This window comes from Sander vitreus, chromosome 9, assembly GCF_031162955.1.
Source record: "Sander vitreus isolate 19-12246 chromosome 9, sanVit1, whole genome shotgun sequence".
Classification (NCBI taxonomy): Eukaryota; Metazoa; Chordata; class Actinopteri; order Perciformes; family Percidae; genus Sander; species Sander vitreus.
In genome coordinates this window covers 29,419,794-29,440,119 of record NC_135863.1, presented here as the reverse complement: position 1 = coordinate 29,440,119, position 20,326 = coordinate 29,419,794, and the positions used below count along the sequence as shown (strand labels likewise).

The window sequence follows — 20,326 nt, the reverse complement described above, 5'->3', positions numbered from 1 at the left end:
ATTCAGTCTCTAAAGACTGAGAATCCTCTTCTAACTGCTGGAAAGACTTAATTCCTTCTTCCTCAACGTGAGAACTTGTGCCTGTTGCATCTTCTCTTTCCCTCTCTTCATCTTGGTCATCTGAAATTCGAATATTTTGCTGTATATATGGCGCCTCTTTTTCTCCATCACTTACACTGCCATTTGAGATGAGCTCCTCCACTTGAGAAACTGTGTGGGATGCATCTTCTTCTTCACTGTCTTCATCTGAGATGAAAGTGGTTTGATGTTCAGGTGACACCTCTTCCGCCCCAATATCCTCCTCTTTCGCTCCATCTCTTAATGTTGTCTTCTGGGATAAACTGATCCTCCACTTGGTAAATCACACTTCCTGCATCTACTCTTATAATCTCTTCATCATTAGATATACTAAGATGTGGCTGTATTGGTGTTGTCACTTCCTCCACAATATGCTCTTCTTTCTCTCCAATATCCATATTGCCATCTGCAGTGTGCTGATCCTCCAAAGGAGAATTTCTTTCTGATACAGCTTTCACCTTCAATCTCTTCATCTTGGTAGTCTGTGATGCTAACATTTTGCTGTATAGATGACGCCACTTCCTCCAGAGTCTCCTCCTCCTGGTCTTTCTCTGGAACATTTATGTTATCATCTGACATTAAGGTATCATCCACTTGAGAACTCGTGCATGATGCATCTTCTTCTGCACTTCTGTCTTCATCTTGGTCATCTGAGAAGCCTATATTGTGCTGTACCTGTAGCACCATTTCCTCCACAGCATCTTCATCTTTCTCTTCATCAGTAGTGTAGTCATCTGAGATGATCTCAAATTTGAGAACTCAAAGCATGTTGTCTTTCAATGTCTTCAGATTGGTCACCAGAGGTGCTGAGACTCTGCTGTGACACTCCATCCTCCACAACACCCTTTTCTCTCTCTCCATCACTAATACTGTCTGCATCTGCATTGACTTGATCCTCATCTACTCCTGATTCTGATGTTATATTAGCTGGATCATCATCTTCTTCTTTGTGGCCAGGGCTACTGTCTGTTTGCAGATGTTGCTCTAATGTTGAAATGGTTGGCACATTAGAGCCCTCTACCTGTACTTCCTCTGATATCAAATGTGAATCATCCAGATCTTCTTGTTGGTTAGTTAAAATAGGGCTCACAGTTTGCAATGATGGTCTTGCTTCAGCATCCAAGATATCTGTTTTTGCTTGACCGTGGTCTATTTTATTCCCTTCACTAGGATCCACCCTTAGTTCTGGCGTTGTTTCTTGTTTAGGGATGGACCTCTCTTCACACACATTCACGGTGTCTGTTGAAATCTCATTTGGCGGAGTTGCAGACAATTCATCACCTGCAGTATTGAGACACACTTCAGACTCTAACAGTTGCTCCTGCACAACCTTCTTCTCATCATTGGTGACAGGAGTCATTCCCTCCATATTCTCTTCTGCCTGCATACTATCAGTGATGGCAATGACCTGATTTGTTTCTACGTCTGAAACAACTTTCTCTGCTGGACTGACATCTTCCTCCAGGTCCCTGTCACTTTGATAATCTGTGACTTTGTTTGATTGAGGTTCCAACCCAAATTCAGGAGTTCTGTCCTTTGGACCTTCAACTATGCTGAGCTGTTTTCCTTCTTCTACTTCATCTTTCGAAGGTGCTGCTTCCTGTCTGCCCACATTTTCTTCTGTGCTAGGCTCCTCTTCATGTAATGTTATGACATGCTCTGATGTGTAGGTGATCACATCTTGCTTTTCTTCAACTGTATCATCATGCATGTCCTGAGCTAGATCCCTGTCATCCATAAACAGATTATTCATGATACCTTCTTCCTTTGAAGGCTGATGAGTTTTTGCTGTTTCAGCAGTAATGATGGTATTCACAACACTAGTGATCTTGTCTTCCTTTGGTGAATCTATTCTACATGCTTTTAAAATTTCACCAGTATCCGGTGTTTGCTCCAATGGCTGAATTCCTTGGAACTGGTTTACACTGACCTGCCTAATCCCAACTGGATTTATCCCAGCTGGCCAAATTCCAGCCTGTCTGACTTTGGGCTTCACTGTTACCACATGTCCCATTCCCAGCTTCCCAACACCAACTCCCAAAACAGGGACCGTCCCTAACCCCACCGGCCCTGGCTGCCCAACCCATGTTTGCCCCATATTGCTATTTACTGCAACAACACCCCCCTTTATAGCAACAGTGTGTCCTGGCAGAATGCCATACACACTCCCCTGGGCTGCTGGGCCTAAAACCCCCTGAGGGGGAACAGCCTCTTTAACCAGGACAGCACCTCTGGGCAAATTGCCCTGAGGTGAGCCTGGGTCCACCTCCGCTACCTCACACAGACGACTCTTTTCTTTAACTAACATATAAGTACCATGAGGATTTGGCCCTACTATTTTCAAGCCCTCCGCAGGGACTGAGACCTGAGGCACACCTGGTCCACCAGGTAGCAACAGGGAGGGGCTTACTGGACTGGCAGGGCTGGCAGGGCTTTTTGGGCTCTGAGTGCTCTGGATAACTGGCCCAGAAGGAGAGCCTTGGGGTTCCCTGATTAGGAGTCCAGAAGAAGTACTCTGGGACCCACTCCCTACATACATGCCTGGTAAATTGGCTCTAGGGGCCCCACCTGCCAGCAGAACCGTGTTCTGAAGCCGTGGTTGAACTACATAGTGCATGGGCTGCAGTACAGGGCTGGTGGTGTAGTAAACTGGCTGCTGCTGAAGTATGACTGTCTGGGTTTGATGGGGCAGCAAAGCAGAATGACTGATGTTAGAGGAATGACTGATGTTAGTAACCTTGGAGGGAGGAAGTGTCATGGGTGGCAGGGCAGTGCTTATGGTTCTGACGGATGATTTAGAGATGTTAGTAGATGACATGACCTTTTCTGTCTTTATATCGTTATGCTTTGTTTCAACACTGCGCTCCATTTTGGGCTTAACGACAGGTTCAACAATATTGACTGCGGTTTTGACAGCACCTGCCATTGTGTGTGTCAGGACAGGTGTGGGTGTTGGTGTAGGAGGCGAACAGATCTCAGCCAGGGTCTTGAATTTAAACCCGAGGTCATCGAGGAAGTGTAGGTCGTTGTCAGACTCCAGGAGGCTGCAGCAGCCCACTGAGCCAGCAGAGGAGCCCTGGCCCTCAAATCCATACTCCGAAAGGCCATCGTTCAGTGGGACAACACACATCGCTTTCTGTTTAGGGCAAAAAACACAGCACAAACAGTGGTGTCAATAAATTCTGAACATCTGTTTGTATGTGAAAGATATTGTGAAAAAACAGCTGATAGCGCACCTGTGAGTAGTAATCTTTGAGAAAAGCGTCAGATAGGGCTATATCATCAAACAGAGATGTGATGTGTTGGACACCTAATTGTTGCCTGCCGAATGCAGCACTGCCATTGCAATAGTTGTCCCTTGAAAACTGGTAGATGTTGTCAACCTCCATAAAACTTTGGCTGGTTTCCTGAAAGTTATACAGAGATTCATCATAGATTGTAGTTTTCTGATTTCTTGTGATTTTGGAAGGAAACGTGTTGAAGTTTGGCACTGGTGCACTCTCAACTTTCTTCTGAGTACCCAATTTGATTGGAACACTTTGGAGTGGCACTTCCTAAAAAAAAACCAGAAGAAACAAAATGTTACCTATCAACACATACTAGTTTGAATTTGACTTGGCAATATGGGTGTGGGTATTTAACCTATAGCCTATGCAAAAACAAGCATAGGCTATAGGTTAAAAGTTATGAGACTCTAAACCATGAAATCACCACCATCAGCTGTATTTTAAATGTGCGACTTTAAAGCAGGGATGTCATACATTTCAAAAAGAAAAGTTTAACTTCTCAATGAAAATGGCTGCTTCATAATTACGTATCATGCCCAACTATAAGTGGGAGCAATTTTATTCAAAGGTTAAACATGATTCCAATAATTATTGAATAGGTGCCTGAAAGATCAGTTTTTAGAATATTTGTCCATATGTGCACCCAATTGAAATGATCGGTGACAAGAGTAGCCTTCTACCCTTGGGAGTAGGAAGCATTCAAAATGTGGATGGGACAATCTAACATTGGATCTCCTGGCGATTCTGGTTCCTTGGAACAGGTGGTTTGATACTTTTATATTTGTATAACATGTTTTGTAAAAAAATATATATATATATTTTGTAATTTCATCCAGAGGAAGTGGTTGGCTCCAGATTACATATTTGAAGATATTAAAAAGATAAAAGTACGGAAATTGATTTGATGACAAATTCAGATCCATCTTAATTATGACCACTCATTGTTTATTTAAACTTGAGGATCTCAAAAGAGCGCTGAGTCGATAGACCGATGCATTGACATGGTAAAAGTGTGTGTGTGTGTGTGTGTGTGTGTGTGTGTGTGTGTGTGTGTGTGTGGGGGGGGGGTTCTAAACTAATCATTTTATCATATAATAGCTCCTGCGCCCATGTTTATACCATGCTTTGCACTCTAACATTGCAGCTTGGTTTCTACACAAATGTTCATTTTCGATAATACTCGCATTACGTCTGATTCTGTGTATTGGTGAAAATGCCTGCCAACCTTATCCTCGCCTCTGCCTTCAGTGTGGTAGGACATGAGGTGTTCTTTGGCGTCAAATGGCAGATCACTGAATTGGTCAGGAAAGATGGTGTCTGCTCCTCCACATTGACAGAACAGCAGGGGAAGAAAGATGACTGCAGAGAGAAGCACAACATTCAGATCAATGTAAAGTGAATTTAAGTCAAGCTCAAAGCGGCTTCTAACCTCTTGTGTCAAGATTTTCTAATTTCAAGAGATAAAAAAGCAAAAACTACATTTTAACCGACAGTGACGAGAATAAATCCAACCTTTGAGAATCATCTGTTGTCAAATATTAAGTCACACAGGTGGTGACTTAAAGCTATAGTGCACAGTTTCTGTCGCCCCCATGAGCAATTGTAAGTAATGACAACAAAACTGTCCACATGATACAAGCCTTCCGTGATCTCTGACACGCCCCCACCCCTCCTCCATGCAGTTGCTAGTAGCCAAGGAGGACACGGAGGATTAAAAAAACATGACGGACTCCTCAGAAGAGGTCATTATCGTCACTCGAGTTTCTGCCGGGGAAAGTCACTTCTGAATATAATTAAGTCCAATAAAACATTGTGCCCCCCTCATATGTCTAAATCATGATGTCAGCTACTTTTCCCTGTACTGCAGTAATGCAATACACAGTGTTTTAATTTTCAGTAAATATACTTACTGGCTTGCTAAAAACTAGCAATACACACAAACAGTATGCCGAAAATGGAACAATGCTATAAAAATTCAATTAGTATAAAAGTATTCAGCCTGTTTGCTTGCCGAATGCAAAGACATCTAAGTAATTTACAAGATATACCTTTAGAAACGTTTGAGTGGGTCAGTAGCTACACTCAGAAATTAATCAGTTAAAAAAAATTGTAAAATCTTTGAGTATTTGTCTTTATGACGTGAAAGTAATGTGTGCTAGGGTGTTTGTTGAAGCTCCACTCACACAGCAGTAAGCACATTGCCGCTAGCATCAGGCTGATAGCTGAGGCAGAGAACTTAGAGGAAGTACTTCCACCTAGTCTGGCGGCCTTTACCCTGCAGTCCCCTGTGTCCACACAGGTACAAACGTCCACAGTAAAAATTTCATTGGCCGGGCAAGACAGACCCTTAGCGTCCACCACCTCCACCTGCAGCTGGTATGAGCCGGGCCACAGCGCCTCGCGGGAGTGAAAGGCAGCACTCGTCTCTAGAGAAAACAAAGCATAGAGGGCTGTCAAACTTACTCTGTGTTATCATTATTACCAAATCTTAGACTCTGATTTAAGGGATGAACGTCCATATAAAACGACATTTTATACCTTGATCAAGTTCACTGTGACAAGCTAAAAAGAATATTATCAAAACGATTACTACTGCAAGAGGAAAGAAAGCAGTTTGTATCTGTTTTTGTCTTCTGACCCGAACCACATAGCACATTTTCTTACCGTTGATGACTTCTACGTCCCAGCTGCCTCGTGTCCCTTTAGGTATGATTCTGAATGTAAATGGAGCCGCGTTGGGACTCACATCCTCATCAAAGCCAGTAACATTAACAGTTTTGACATCAGAGCAGAGAGTGCTGCGGGTGGTGGTCAGGGTGGGACAGTGGTCATTGTGGTCGAGCACTTGAATGACTATTGTTCCCGTGGCTGTCTTTGACGGCATGTCTGAGAATGACAACAGTTGAGTGAGTCAAACAGCACAATGGATAGTGACATATAACCGCAATGTCCCCGGTTCGTTGCATGTCAAACCCCTCTCTCTCTTCCCCCGCATTTCCAGTCTGCATCTACGCTATCATCTGATCCGCTGTGTAGTGTACAGGTCAGGTCATAGTAACACCTGCACTCAGGCGCTCCAGCTGTGTGGAAGTTCAAACATAGACTAGTTTGTACGAAAGTTCTAACTTAGGTCAGAGTTTACGTGCTACTGACATGTTGGTTGCACCTGCTGAAATAGTTCTGACGTAGGCATAAGTTACAACCTAAATCTTACAGCTCGCCCTCAGTAGGTGTTTAAAAAGCAGTTGTCATGGCGGCATCCTATTGACAGGTGGGATAACGTGGAGGATAAGGAGGAGTGACCGGCTGATTTGCATCAGCAATGTGAGAATCAGAGGATTACCGACGTGCTGGCAGGTTAGATAACCTTCTAATTAACAGCTACTCATTTATAATTAGAATAGCTATCATCATGTTTGTTATAACATTACAATTTCATCCGCCCAACAATAACCTTGTACAGTAAGTTATATTATATTACCCCAAGGTTAGTTTGACGTTTCACCACCCTATTTCACTGTTGTTACTTTGGACTAACCTCTCTGTAACTAAGATGAACCATACGTCTCTGTGGTGCAACCAAACATCAACACAACTTTAGTATCAAACTAGCTGGTTTCAACGTATGGTTTAGTATGGACTTTACACCCTTTCCTAAGAGAGAACTTACTGTACACACAGTTGCTGCAACAGGCTGCTGTTTCCTGCTGTAGCTTTACACAAAATCAATGACTCAAACATAAGTCTTGGAGATTTAAGTCTGCCGAAACTAGCTGCTTAGTACCCTGTTGAAGCAAATACAAATTCAATTCTTTTCGGACAACATTGTCACATCTGAATAATCACAATTTTAAAAAGTGTTTTTGTTTTTAAGAGGTCTATTCAAACTGACAGTGGATGTACTGTATGTTATTTCGCCTCTGGGCTTCTTCATTCTACCTTGAGCCCCAACGCGGTTTGGCAGGTTCTGTCAGAGATTAGTGGGCTTTATTTTGTAAATCACCTCCAGTTTACGAGCTGCTCACTGAACTCATAAACGTAGAGGCGATAAATCATGTTCATAAGGGAAGGCAGAGCCTGTTTGGACAGAAATGAAGCCTTCACGTTGACAATAATGTTACAGGAATTTAAAGGACAAATGGGATTACCTTTGGTTATGGCCAGGATCTTGGCAATGTAGGTACCATTCACCAAGAACGGCGACTCTCTATCTGGTACCTTGATGAGTTTAATCTCAGCTGTTTCTTTATCAATGGTAAACCAGTTGTCTGGATCATAGGCTTTGGCATAACTGGAGCACACACACAAAAACAAAACAAAAAAACACAGAAATGTAATAATTCGCAACAGTAAACTGTTCAACGTTTGGGGGAAAACACTTAATGACTTTGTTTCTGATCCCCTCGCTTGTCATACAGCACCACAGTGAGGTTTTGGCTTTGAGTTAAATGTCTTGAAAACTATTAGGACATCATCATCATCAGGGCAAAATGCTAATCAGTCCAATACTTTGGTGTAAAACATGCTAAACTAAGATGCTGAACATGGTAAACATTACATTACAAAGTGCCTAAGTACATTCTCACAGATCTGCTGGCTTGGCTGTGCACTCTTCTGTTCTGCAGCTTGACTAACCTGACATCTTCAGCTGTTTTTCCGGTGTCTGGATCGACTGCAGCGAACACTGTGATCACACCATCCTTGGGTGCTTCCTTTGGATCCTCTGATACAGGAACCTTCTTGGTGTCAGGGATGAACGCAGGACTCTCTGGCACATTATTCACTGCTATCTTAACGGGATAGGTTTTTGCCGGAGGCTTTGTTCCTGGTTTGACACTGGGTTTGACACCTGGTTTGACACCTGGCTTGACACCTGGCTTAAGTCCTCCTTCAAGGCCAGGATCTAGGCCCAAGCCGGCACCTACATCCCCACCTGTATCCAACCCCAGGTCTGCTCCCAGGCCTACCTCTGCACCTCCACCAGCTCCGGCTGCAGCTCCACTTGCGCCACTGGCTCCGGCTGCAGCTCCACTTGCGCCACTGGCTCCGGGAACCAGAGGACCACCCTCTCCAACCAAAACGTCCACATCCATCAGTATAGCCTCCCCCTCCACAAAAGGAGCTACATTCCTAATGACCAGGCCGAGCTCAAGATTCCTGACTTCTTCAAAATCCACGGCCTGTTTGGTCGGGATGGAGCATAAAAAAGGTTGCGAGAGAGGACAATAAGAGATAGAGCAGCAAGCACATGTTAGGGAGCCACCCAGGGGCGCCGTATTGGGGGGGAAAAGTTAGGACAATTCCAAGGGCCCATGACTGACAGGGGCCCCAACAAATAGGTAAAAACTAATATAAACTGATTAAACCATCATCATTCAGTATATATATTTCAAATATAATAATACAATTAATGACATCTTTGTTTTTACTTGTTTTTGGCAGTAAAAGTTAAATATCCCCATTGACCAAAAAGTAAACATCCATATTGACCGACCACCCCCCTGTATCTGCATGAAATGGTTTGGTCCTGCTATAGCGCACTCAGTGACGGTGTTTAGTTGCAGTCAGTAGATGCGCCAGAACTACAGTGACCACGATGTTACCAGGTAACGTTAAATCAAAATCTGGTTTTCAAAAAAGGAAAGAGAGAAAAGAGAGAGAGGAAAGACAAAGGAAAGGGTGTCAAACTGTAACCCAGTTTTTCACCAAGAAAGGTGGGTAGCCTATAGTCTGTGAGTGGTATTAACCTGTTGGCTTAATGTCCATAGTGAAATAAGCTAGCTAGCTACAGACTAGTGTTAGCCTACATTTAATCACCATTTAATCAGTGCAGGGAAACGTTTAGCAAGATATTCATATTAAATCATTGTCCCTGCCCCTTTTAGCAGACTTAACAACAGATGAGTCAGAAGCACCCCAGTCTCCCCCTAACTGTGCCCCTCCCTGTCCCAGTGAAGAAGGTGAGCAACATTGTGTTCAATGACATGCCAGTTAGCATCATTGCAGGGAGTCTGTGGGGATTTCTGGATGAATGTCTTTCATTAATAATTATAATAATAATAATAATAATAATAATAATAATAATAATAATAATAATAATAATCATTTTGTTAAGAGAATTTTCCATTTGGTAAATTTTACAATAAAAATACATTCAGACTGTAAAAGATGGCCTTCAGCACATTGTTTATGGTTGCTTTTAATCTTCTAGTATGCAGTTCACTGCATCAAATAGTGAACTGCATACTAGACTTGCATGCATGTACAAATCACCAGCAGTAAATATTGTGCTAGTGCTAGTATTGAACTACAAGAAGGAAGAGAGTTGCAAGCCTTTAATTAGAGTTATGTAAAGCTTTTGATGGGACAGTTAGGTCCTAGAGATGTGGTGACAACAACTGCGCAAAAAAAAAAAAAATCCTGGCGGCGCCCCTGGAGCCACCCAACACTAGATACAGTAAGTCAAAAATAACAATAATCAAAATACCACAGTATTTAAAGTCAGGTACATACCTTGATCAGCTTAAGGATACCCTCATTGGTTTTTCTGTCTGTCTCAATGGAGAAGAGATTATTCTCATTTCCTTTGGCGATCTCGAAGACAGTCACCCAGTTGTCTGTGTTCACAAGGTCATTGTCCAGAGCTTTGATTCTCATCACAACTACGTCAGCGACATTTTCATCCACGTTGCCATTATACTGCAAACAGAAAAAAACACGCAGTCTTACAGTTTTATTCTTTTCTGTACACTCGTGAACACTGGGAACAGACAACATTAGCTGTCAGTGAACACCAGAAAAAAAACGCCCACAGCATCCACCCTGAAGACGTCAAAGGCCATGGGCCAGGACTACTTATTAACTTTCATTCTCAAATATCTGACGCAGTTCCACATGGAGATATATTTCTTTTAGTTCATTTCATGCTGACAGGTTCTTGAGTCTACATCAAGTCAGGAGAAACACATACACTAGAGGAAAACACAAATTGAAATATGAGTTGAATCTTGAATAAAAGCATTTCATTGTGGTTTATTGGTTTTGATATGTACATTTTCGCTCACTGCTGGCTGGACTACTCTGTAGATGCAGATTCAGGATACCGAACCCCTAATAAAAGGATGTGAGGCTTAGATAAGAGAGGAGGATGACAGCAAACACTTTCTTGACTATGATTTGATCCATTTGCCAAGCAGTTAGCAAAAAACATGTTGGTCAAAGGGAAGAGTTAAGAAAGGAAGAAGAAAGTTGTGAGAAAGCTTTATTTTGTAGAATTGCATTGGTGTTTTGAACTCACATCTATACTGATTCACAGTTTGTTTTTTTGAACTGGAACGTGCGTCTGTCATACATAACCCTGATGATGTCATCAGGCACATTTGTAACACATAGCCTGATGGTATGGTCTGACATGGGCCTTTACCACGCAGAGAGACGCTAACAAATGATGCTTTTAAGTTGCATTATGGGAAATGTGGTATTAAGTGCTTTTGGACATTAAACGATACTGGGGACTACAAGTCAGGATATTTAAACCTTGATTGATTGATAACCATTGTTAATGTTAAAGTTCCACCTGGGCAAAAGGTAGAAACTAACCAGAGGAAATGAAAAAAAATATCATAATAATATATGCCATATTCCTCACCTCAGATTTTTCCAGAGTGGGGACGTTATCATTGATGTCCAGGACTCTGATCTCCACAGTTCCTGTCCCAGTTCGTCCCCCTGGTGCCCCTCCCAGATCACTCCCATGTACAACCAGTTTGTAGAAGTCACAAGTCTGTCGGAGGAAAAACAGATGCATGCTTTAGTTACAGGATGAAATGTGATCATACTGTGCAGCCACTCACAGCTCTTTACAGCGTGAGAAAGTAGCTCAGGTCAAAATACTGCTGCTGAAAAATTTCTTAGAATCCACCTTGATGTTACATTTCAGAGAACATTTTGTTCCAACTAATGTTTTCCCATAGTGTCACAATTCCATTTGTAAAAGTGTGATTTGATTAGTTGATCATTGATTGTGAACTACAGGAGGACAACCTGACTCTACGGAGATCATAACTCAAGAGAAAGGGTTGACTATCTTTTTATAGCTTTCATGTTGTAAGAGACTGTCAGCCAGCTGAGAGTGTTTTGCGTGCAGTGAGCAGTTACCTCACCTCTCTGTCCAGGTTGGCCTCCTTGACGTACAAATGGCCTGTCTGTTCGTCTATAGTGAACATGTGACCTGTGCCTCGTGGCTCCTGGCTGGCAATGGAGTAGGAGATCTTTGAATTATCTGTTCCAGCTTCGTCATCATCTTTCCCCTGGATCTGCATAACTAAGGTCCCTGTAGTGGATCCCAACAATACAAGAGCATTTCTTTAGAATCCATCACTTTCTCAAATTACTTTGAATTAGATTACAAACATAACCATCTACCACCAACTACCAACCCTTATCATATCCCACTCACATCATCATGCTACTCCCTGGTTTACTACTGAGTCCAAAAATAGGTTTCTTTTCAGGAGAGGACAGACCATTTTTATTTATATTGGACAGACATTAGGGTTGAGGTTCTTCTTGTCTGGTCTTTCAGCAGCTCAACCCCTGGTGAGTGACTCCCTGGACTACCTGCAGTTTGCATAGCAGGCAAACATTGGTGTGGAGGACGTCATCATCAACATAATCCACTGAGCCTACACACATGTTGTTTGACTTCTCCAGCTACTTCCTCCAACACCATCCAGTGGCAGCCTGTGACTGAGACATTGTCTGCTGCATCATGTCATCATGAATGACAACGTGAAGGAGTCGAGAGCCCTGATGGAAAGCTTTGTAGGTTGGTGTCACAACAACCACCTCCACCCATAGGCGCCAATACTGTGGGTGCTCCGAAGCTCAAGCACCCATGTGTGCCAGACTGCCAGTAGGCTACATTCATTTAAAATCAAACTTTGCAGTTGGTGCTAAGTGGAGCGTCTGTCATAGTGTGATTGGTTATGTCGCTGTCAGTCCCCTGCTCCATATCCTATCAATCAATCACAGCGGCTCTCGGATGAAAACGCCTCTTTAGTGACCCCTCTCCATCCCCCCACTATACAGTGAGTGCATGTGCATTAGGTAATCAGAGTGAGACTAAAATGGACAGATTTGTTATTAACAAAGCAAAACCTAATGATGCACGTGCATCGATGACATCCACCACCAGTGCAGAGAGTTCCACCAGTGCCCTGTCAGAACCCTAGGCTACTAGACAGGTGTCATTGATCCTTAATTTCCCAAGAAGCTGATCGTGGTTACGTGTCAGTTAAACTTTTCATCTCCAATCCTACTGTATGTGTGAGAAGTGGCGCTGTCCTGAGTTGAAAGATAGCCTACTTCATTACAACATTATTATGATGGGATCACACCAGCAACAACGCCAAATCTTCCAATGGCACTTCGTACTTCCTCGGACCAGACCCATCTTTAAACTCAGCCTTCATTTTGATCTTAACTACACACCTGTAAAGTTTCATGACTGCATCTTGCATGGCTGTGGCTCTATCGCGATGAAATCTGTGATGAAAAATCTGTGCGCAGACATATAAAAACCTGGCAAAGTACTCAAAACCGCCTCCGTGGTAGTTCCTGCTACCGAAGGAGAAATAAGTGTTTAAAGTTGGAGCGTACCTTTTTTGCTTGCCTCACTGATGCTGCCAGTATGCAGCTCAAAATAAGGAGTGTTGTCGTTCATGTCCAGGACCACGACATTCAGTGGGATGTCCTCCTCTGCTGCTGTTCCATCTTTGAATATAGCCCTCCCGGATAGCTGCATCAATTACATGAAGAGGTGGGAAAGGCTTGACGGTTTTGACATGGTTTGGCATTTCTGCACGCTTTTGCTGCCTTGTTAAAACTTAATTTACATGCTAATCACTTCGGCCTGTAGCTTCGTCAACAGATTGAATCTACACATTTACAAATTACTGTCACAAAACTTAGACAGCAATCTGAAACACTTGGGAGCTGAAACATCACTCAGAAACAACATTTTGTCTTGAGGAGACACAAGAATGTGTGAGGGGAAGCTTAGTGACGTTCGTTAAAGCCTTGTGACTGAAGAAAACTGAGCTGTGTGTCCCACGCTCCCACTCATCTGCAACAGTTTCAGTCCATACAGTACAGTCAAAAGCCTGGGACTTATTTATTTAAAGACTTACATTGAAGAATGGAGTTTTCTCCCGGTCCAGCTTAGCAGTGACGCGTACAAACCCGGTGGTATAGTCCACCACAAATAGGTTAAAGGGTGGCTTGTCAGCTCCTGGTCCGGAGAGAGAATACCTCACCTCCATATTTGTTTCTTTATCAGAGCGAATCTGTCAACACAACACACACAGAGAATTCAGAGACTTGTAAATGCTGTTATGATTGTTGCCATTTTAGTGCTAAATTAAAACACGTTTTGATATGTTATGGCTACTGTTGAATGGCACCATGAGAACATCTTGAGCCATTGCTTTGGAGCAGACGCCAACCAGAGCTGTAAAAATAAATGTATTCAGAAACAGATAAGATAATGGGCCCCAGGGCACATATGTAAAGGGCCCTACTGGTCCCGTCACCCAGCCACGCTCCTGCTAGCAATAGTTTTAGCTCTTACTGTAGAATGCCAGCCTGACATCAGAAGATCAAATTGGAAAGGCAGGTTAGTCTAGGACCTCTCAGTCCATTTTCGATTGCCAAGGGCCGTAATCAACAGGCATAGACCAAAATGCCTTTGGATGCAATTGGATCGACCTACAACCAAAACATGACGTGGCGCAGAGCGACAGAAACGGACTACAGCGAGCAGAGATGAGCTGTGATGGTGTAGCATCAACATGTCTGTGAACCAGTGTTGCTGTTTTGCCATCAGATAAAAGTTGTTTTCACATTTCCTGGGAACCAGATGACTCAACAAGCCAAGGTTCATTGGAGATTTGGTCTGGTGATGTCAGGCTTCAACAGAAAGTTCCACGTTAGCTGCAGCCATTCATGTTGTTTTGGAAATTGTGTCAACCACACTCCTTAGTCATCGTCTCAAAAACTCCCCAGATAAGAGGAACAGTTGTGATTGGCTGGCAGATCTGTCTAAAGTGGAGGAGAACCAGATTCACCTGCCACAGCAAGTAAAACCCGAGCTTGCAGATTGGCCTGGTTCCCAGGAATGCTACTGTTGAGTATTATACAAAATCTCTTTGACTCTCCAGCAGCGTTGTAGTACTCGAGATCGGTCTCAAGACCACTACTTAAAGGTTTTGGTCTCGGAATCGATTGCATTTTTACTCAGCCTTGTCTCGGTATCAGATAAAGAGGACTCTGGATTTTATTTCAAGACCACAACTGCAGGGATATCACTGAATTGCCTGTGCATTGTAGGATTTGTTTGTTAACATGATAACTATGATTCGATGTAAAACGTCGTGCTTCAAATGCAACCAATAACGTGACTCATTTCTAATTTGAAATTTGTTAGTGGATGGTACAACCTTGAAAAGTAGAGTTGAATAAAGATGGTTAAGTTGATTTCATCCCCTTAGTGTTTGTATTTGTTTTCTCTTAGAAACAAAGGGGAAATCTGTACACATAAAATTCACCTTTGCAATCCTTTTTGATTATTGTATTGAGGCATTTCTCAAGATGCACTTATGGCAATGAAAGAGGTGAATGAAGAAGAATCTTAATTAGTTTTCTGTGGGTGTTTTTTGTTTTGTTATTGTGGATCTTTCAGATCAATTTAAGGAGTGCATATGGTTAACATTTTCTACATGCTATCGTGCCATGCAGTGTGGGACTCGCTTTGGTCTGGTCTTGGTCTTGACTCGGTCTCGATACACTGGTCTTGGTGTTGACCTGGTCTCGGTTTAGGGGGTGCCCTCCAGTAAGAGATGTTAATAACAGGCTCCTGCTTAGGGGGCGTTTTGACTCATTAAATGACATTCATGAAATCTGAAATGTCTCACACAGGCCTTCACTCCAAACGGACGTTCATGGTACACTGTGTTCAGCTTCTTACCCCTGGCAGGTGAAAAAATAACTTATTAAAGCCTGTTGTTAACAGTCTGAAATGAGTTTTATTTGGCACTTTCACACTGTTGTAACAGCAAGATGAAAGGGATTTATTCACTGAAGGTTTTCTGTGCAAACCAGCCAAAGACGTGACAGAAACCAGTTCTTTGTTCCTCGTTTTCTTCTTGTGAAGCTCATCCATCCAGGCACTTTAATTTGCCAGGTTAATCCACACATCATGATGCCAACACATGCTAACTGTGGGAAATAAGATTTAATTAAAAGGTGCTCTAAGCGATGTTGGGTGACGTCACTTCTTGTTGACGTTTGAAGTATTGTCAAACAAAAGGGAAGCTAGCTCGCCCCTCCCTCCTCCTCATCCCTCCCTTCCGTGTTCTAACCCCCCAACCCCCACCCCCAAATCCTTCTTGTCGGTTATTGGCTGGAACGCTGGAACACTGTTTGTTATGTTTGGTGGTGCAGGTTGGCGCAGTTAGTTTTTGTTGCCATTTGTGGAGCCTGGGCTGTCTACAAAGACCACGTTACAGTGTGTTCAGGGGACAGGCAGCTAGCGGATAGTGAGGAGATGTTTGCTGTATGTGACAAAAAATGTTGTAGCCTAAAAAACGCGTGACATCGCTTAGAGCACCTTTAAGCAGAAACCTAATGACCTTGGCAATGAACTCCTTGTTGGTGTAGTCTGTGTTCTCCATCAGCTTAGCAGGAGGAAGGATCCACTCCCTCTTCGTCCTCCTCAGTGTCATTGGCCTCCTGTCTCTTGCCTCAGCGCTGAGCACCTGAAAGCAGACAGCAGAGCACTTTGTAATGGAGACCGCAGGGAGCAGTGTGCAACGCTGGATGTACTCCGTCTACTTTAGAAAGCAAATGCTGGCCTTCCCTCCTGAAATGAGGGAAACTAGTAGTGTGAAAGCGTGAGAGCTCAGGTGAGCTGAGGTGTGGTCCAGTTCCTGAACATGAACACGGATCACTAAATGTGAATAATGTTTGGCATTCAGCACCTGTTCACACTGAGAAAACTATGTCTCTTTGCCAGGGCGGGGTGGCTGGATATTATTAAGGAACTTATGTCATGATACCATATAATTGAGATTTTCTGCAACACAGCAAGGTTTTTTTTTTAAACCTTTTTTACAACTTTAAATTATGTCCCCAAAGGACAACTTTGTATGTTTCACGCTGATGGTCACCCATGCTGACCTCACCAGAAAAAAAACTCAACTGCACCAAAAAGTGAAATCCTCATATGCAATCTTTATAATAAAAGGGTGATTCATTTGATCATTATATGATTAAATGTAAGGAAAAAATAATGTATCTTCCATCCTCTCCACCTCAGTTCTTTCAGTTTCTTTTCAGGAAGAAATTATGTCTTTTGGAGAGTCAGACACCTACCTAGATTTAAAGGGGAAATAACATGGACTTATTTCCAACTAACTAACACTAACACTAACACTAATGTAACGGAGAAAAAACTGAAATCATTTCATCCTGAAACGTAACTGAATGAACTGAGTTGGACGGAATGGAAGAGATGAAATGATTCATTTCCCTGTAATTAATGACATGATGTTAATGGAAATAGTATTTGTTCTTCTCATCATTGTTTTTAGATTTTAGATTTGAAATCTGCATGGATTTGTTGCTGGTTATGACTTCACATTAATCATAATTGTAATAGAAGAGAACTGCAGGATGCTTCTGAACAGGCCACTGACTGCTAGTTCAGCTGTGTAATCCCTAATGTTAGAAATTATAGAAAGTAATTGCCACACACACCGTGATGTGCAGCGACGCCCAAAACAAGCATACAAAAACTATTAGCAATCGTAAATAATTGAAAAGGGGAAGAAAAATACATATTAGAAACACCTCGCATAAAACTTTATTTCAGAATGAGTATTATTTGATAATATAGTCTTATAATAATAGTCTTGTCTGTTTTTGTCAGGTTTGATTGATGACTTTTATAGAAGCACATTGAGTCTTGTGAAATGTGCTGGTTGGTTTACATTGTTTCCAGAACAGGTCCGGCTCTAACACACAAACGGAACCAGCAGACTAAAGATTATTTATCATATATGAATAAATGAATGACTCATTTTATTATTGTGAAAAAAAGTATGCCCAGACGGGCTCACGAGACACCATTATTTATAAGAAAGGACCAGATACCAGAATAGCAACACAAATGAAACAAATGGAGCTTCTTGTCTTCTTTGTCATGCTTTAGAGCAGGGATCTTCAACAGGGGGTCCGTGACCCCTAGGGGTTCCTCAGAGTTAGTGCAGGGGGGCCGCCACATTGTGTTAAAAAAAATCTTTTAGAATTATTATTTATTTTTTTAAATCAAATATTATGTCTGAAAATATACATTAATATGAATCCAACATATTAATAGCAAAGATAAACTGGCCTATTTGTGAAGAAAAGGATAAATAGGTAAGGTAGCCACTATGGTAACCATATAGTTCAGCTTAAGGCTCAACTGTACCTTCCACATTACTTCCATTAAGTGCATTCAACCATGAAGGTACATGTATGGTATGTAATGTTAAAACATGATGTATAATTAATAACCATTTATTTTCATCTATTTGACCCAGTTTAATACGCAACTTAATTGTATACAATATCCGTATGCAGTAGGGGGGGTCCCTACTCGGTCTCTATTTCAGCTGAGGGGTCCCTGGCCTAAAAAATGTTGAAGACCCCTGCTTTAGAGACAAAAGTCATCAACTTACATATATTAAATCACAGCCCTCCATCGGAGATCAGATCACCAGAATACAGTATTGAATATAGCATGTATGTACTGACTGTACTGACTGTATTGTTCTTGAGTTTGTATATTATATCTAATTTGGATGGGTTATTATTCATTTTGATATAACTGACAGATGAAACATATACATCTAAAGTGCAACCGATATGATGTACTGTATATGGGACTTCTAGCCGTCCGTGTCCCTGGTTAGGCTTTTAGAAATGACACATATGGTAAAACACGATAAAATAGACATACACACTAACAATTGAAGCATACAAACAGGCAGTCACAGATGCATAACAACTAAAATTAAAGCAAACATGGAGCAGCAGCCACACAAGTCCATGCATAAAGACCAAAGATATTTGTCTTACTACTAGTATAATGTCACTGCTACTACATTGCACATATCTGAACATGTTGTTCATACATTGTTCATATTACAGCCATATTTATTCTGCTCTTATAACACTGCAATATATTTCTTGTCCTGCCTATTATATTCTTTGTATTATATTCTTTTAAATCAAGGCTGAAGACCTTTCTTTAAATCTTATATTGAAGTTGCAGGTTTTTTTTTTTTTTTTTCATCATTATTCCAGATTCCATTGTGTGGGTTTTACTAAGAAACCAGCCTTTTACAAATAGTAAAAGGTTTAAAGTTGAAATGAAATAAGATCACCAATTACAACAAAGTGTGAATTTCAACTGGCTGACATGAGATCACTAATCAAAATCTAATTACAAAAAGAGTGAATTCAACCAGAAGGGAAGTTTTTCCCTTTCCAAATAGAGAAACAAAGACTTATAGTGACGACTATATTTTAAAAGAAAAGTACTTTTTTCGACACCGGAATGAGCGGCAAACAGAGTAAGACACACGTCCCAGGGGGACCAATAGTGGGATGTAAAAGGAGAGTAAAAGTAATCTCGTATTTTATCTGCTTTTATATGTTTAACTATTTTTAACTGCTCTTCAATGTTTAATGTCTTATACTGTACTGTAACTTTTATTGTCACATTTGATCTGTTTTCAACTTTCTTCTAATTGTTTTAATGTAAAGCACTTTGAATTGCCCTGTTGCTGAAATGTGCTATACAAATAAAGCTGCCTTGCCTTGCCTTGCCTATGTTCTATATATATTCTATGTCTATACTTTGTATATCACATTGCACTTTTCTGCTTTTTTTTGCACTTCTGGTTGCACGCAAACTGCATTTCGTTGTCTTTGTACTTGCACTCTGCACAATGACAATAAAGTTGAATCTAATCTAATGTTTTTTATATCAGATGGTTTGGTATTCCAAATCTGTGGGCCTTTAACTGAAACATGACATGTATAAATAAGTGAATAATTTAATTGTTTGTATATAACTAATGTATAGAAGTAGAAAAAGAGAGTAGGGCAGGAAACTCTACCATACAGCACCTTTTAACAGACACACAGACGGACGGACAGACAGACAAGACGGACAGACGGACTCTTTCCAGCACATATTTGTTCCGTCATGTCTAAAAACAGCAGCTCCATGTTACATGTCACATGCGTGTGGGGTGTTCAGGCAACCCAAAAAACAAACAAAACCAAGCTGACATGAAGTGATCAAACAGCTTTCAAATCGAAAAAAATGTGTGCACTCTCTCTTTACCAATGCATTATTTAGTCATCAAGCTTTTTGTTTTATATATTATAGTATGTGTCTGCTGTATCTGAAGATGTAATCCACTTGAAGAGTGAATCCCTGTCCTGCAGCAACACGTCCCACCCCGGCCTGCAGCAGGCCTTGCTGTGTCAGGGTGGAGGTTTGGAGTAGCTTCATGGCGAGTACTCACCAACGCCAGCACCAGCAGAAGCAGCTGCCCCTCTGTGTAGCAGAGCCGAGCCATGAGTTAAGGGACGCCACACATACGCCAGGAAAACCCACTGAGGTCTGCACAGAGTAAAAAAGATTAGCCTTGAATAAGTCCTGTTGGAGACACACCTATGTTTGCTTTACCCCCGCCCTCCACACCTACAGCCAGCAGCCCCCTCCTCCTTCCTCTCCTCACTTCATGCATGATTTCTTAACTGTCACACGCATGCATGTTTCTCAAAGGTGTGTCTGTTCTGCCGTACAGTTCCAAGGTTACAGTAAAACCTCAGGGCAGAACACT

At 41.8% G+C, this 20,326-nt stretch overlaps 1 protein-coding gene across 1 annotated transcript; it reads right to left on the bottom strand.

Moving 5' to 3' along the window:
• Positions 1 to 321: 321 nt before the first annotated feature.
• On the bottom strand, positions 322 to 20,124 carry LOC144523741 (uncharacterized). The gene is made up of 14 exons (XM_078259559.1): positions 20,006 to 20,124; positions 16,055 to 16,180; positions 13,556 to 13,711; positions 13,026 to 13,164; positions 11,528 to 11,697; positions 11,014 to 11,148; positions 9,879 to 10,064; positions 8,001 to 8,545; positions 7,514 to 7,656; positions 6,030 to 6,251; positions 5,549 to 5,791; positions 4,591 to 4,724; positions 3,315 to 3,632; positions 322 to 3,214 (listed from the first exon to the last, which is right to left on the bottom strand). Exons 1-14 carry the CDS (start codon positions 20,057 to 20,059, stop codon positions 824 to 826), a joined length of 4,962 nt encoding a protein of 1,653 aa, XP_078115685.1. The 5' UTR covers positions 20,060 to 20,124; the 3' UTR covers positions 322 to 823.
• Between the last annotated feature and the right edge of the window lie 202 nt (positions 20,125 to 20,326).

What these genes read in the sequence shown, in the direction of transcription:
- LOC144523741 (XM_078259559.1), bottom strand. Translation starts at nt 20,059, where the DNA reads ATGGCTCGGCTCTGCTACACAGAGGGGCAGCTGCTTCTGCTGGTGCTG. An exon ending in TTCTGCTGGTGCTGGCGTTG is followed by an intron (nt 16,181 to 20,005) that starts GTGAGTACTCGC and finishes GTCTGCTTTCAG; the next exon opens with GTGCTCAGCGCTGAGGCAAG. An exon ending in AGAAAACTCCATTCTTCAAT is followed by an intron (nt 13,165 to 13,555) that starts GTAAGTCTTTAA and finishes TAATTGATGCAG; the next exon opens with CTATCCGGGAGGGCTATATT.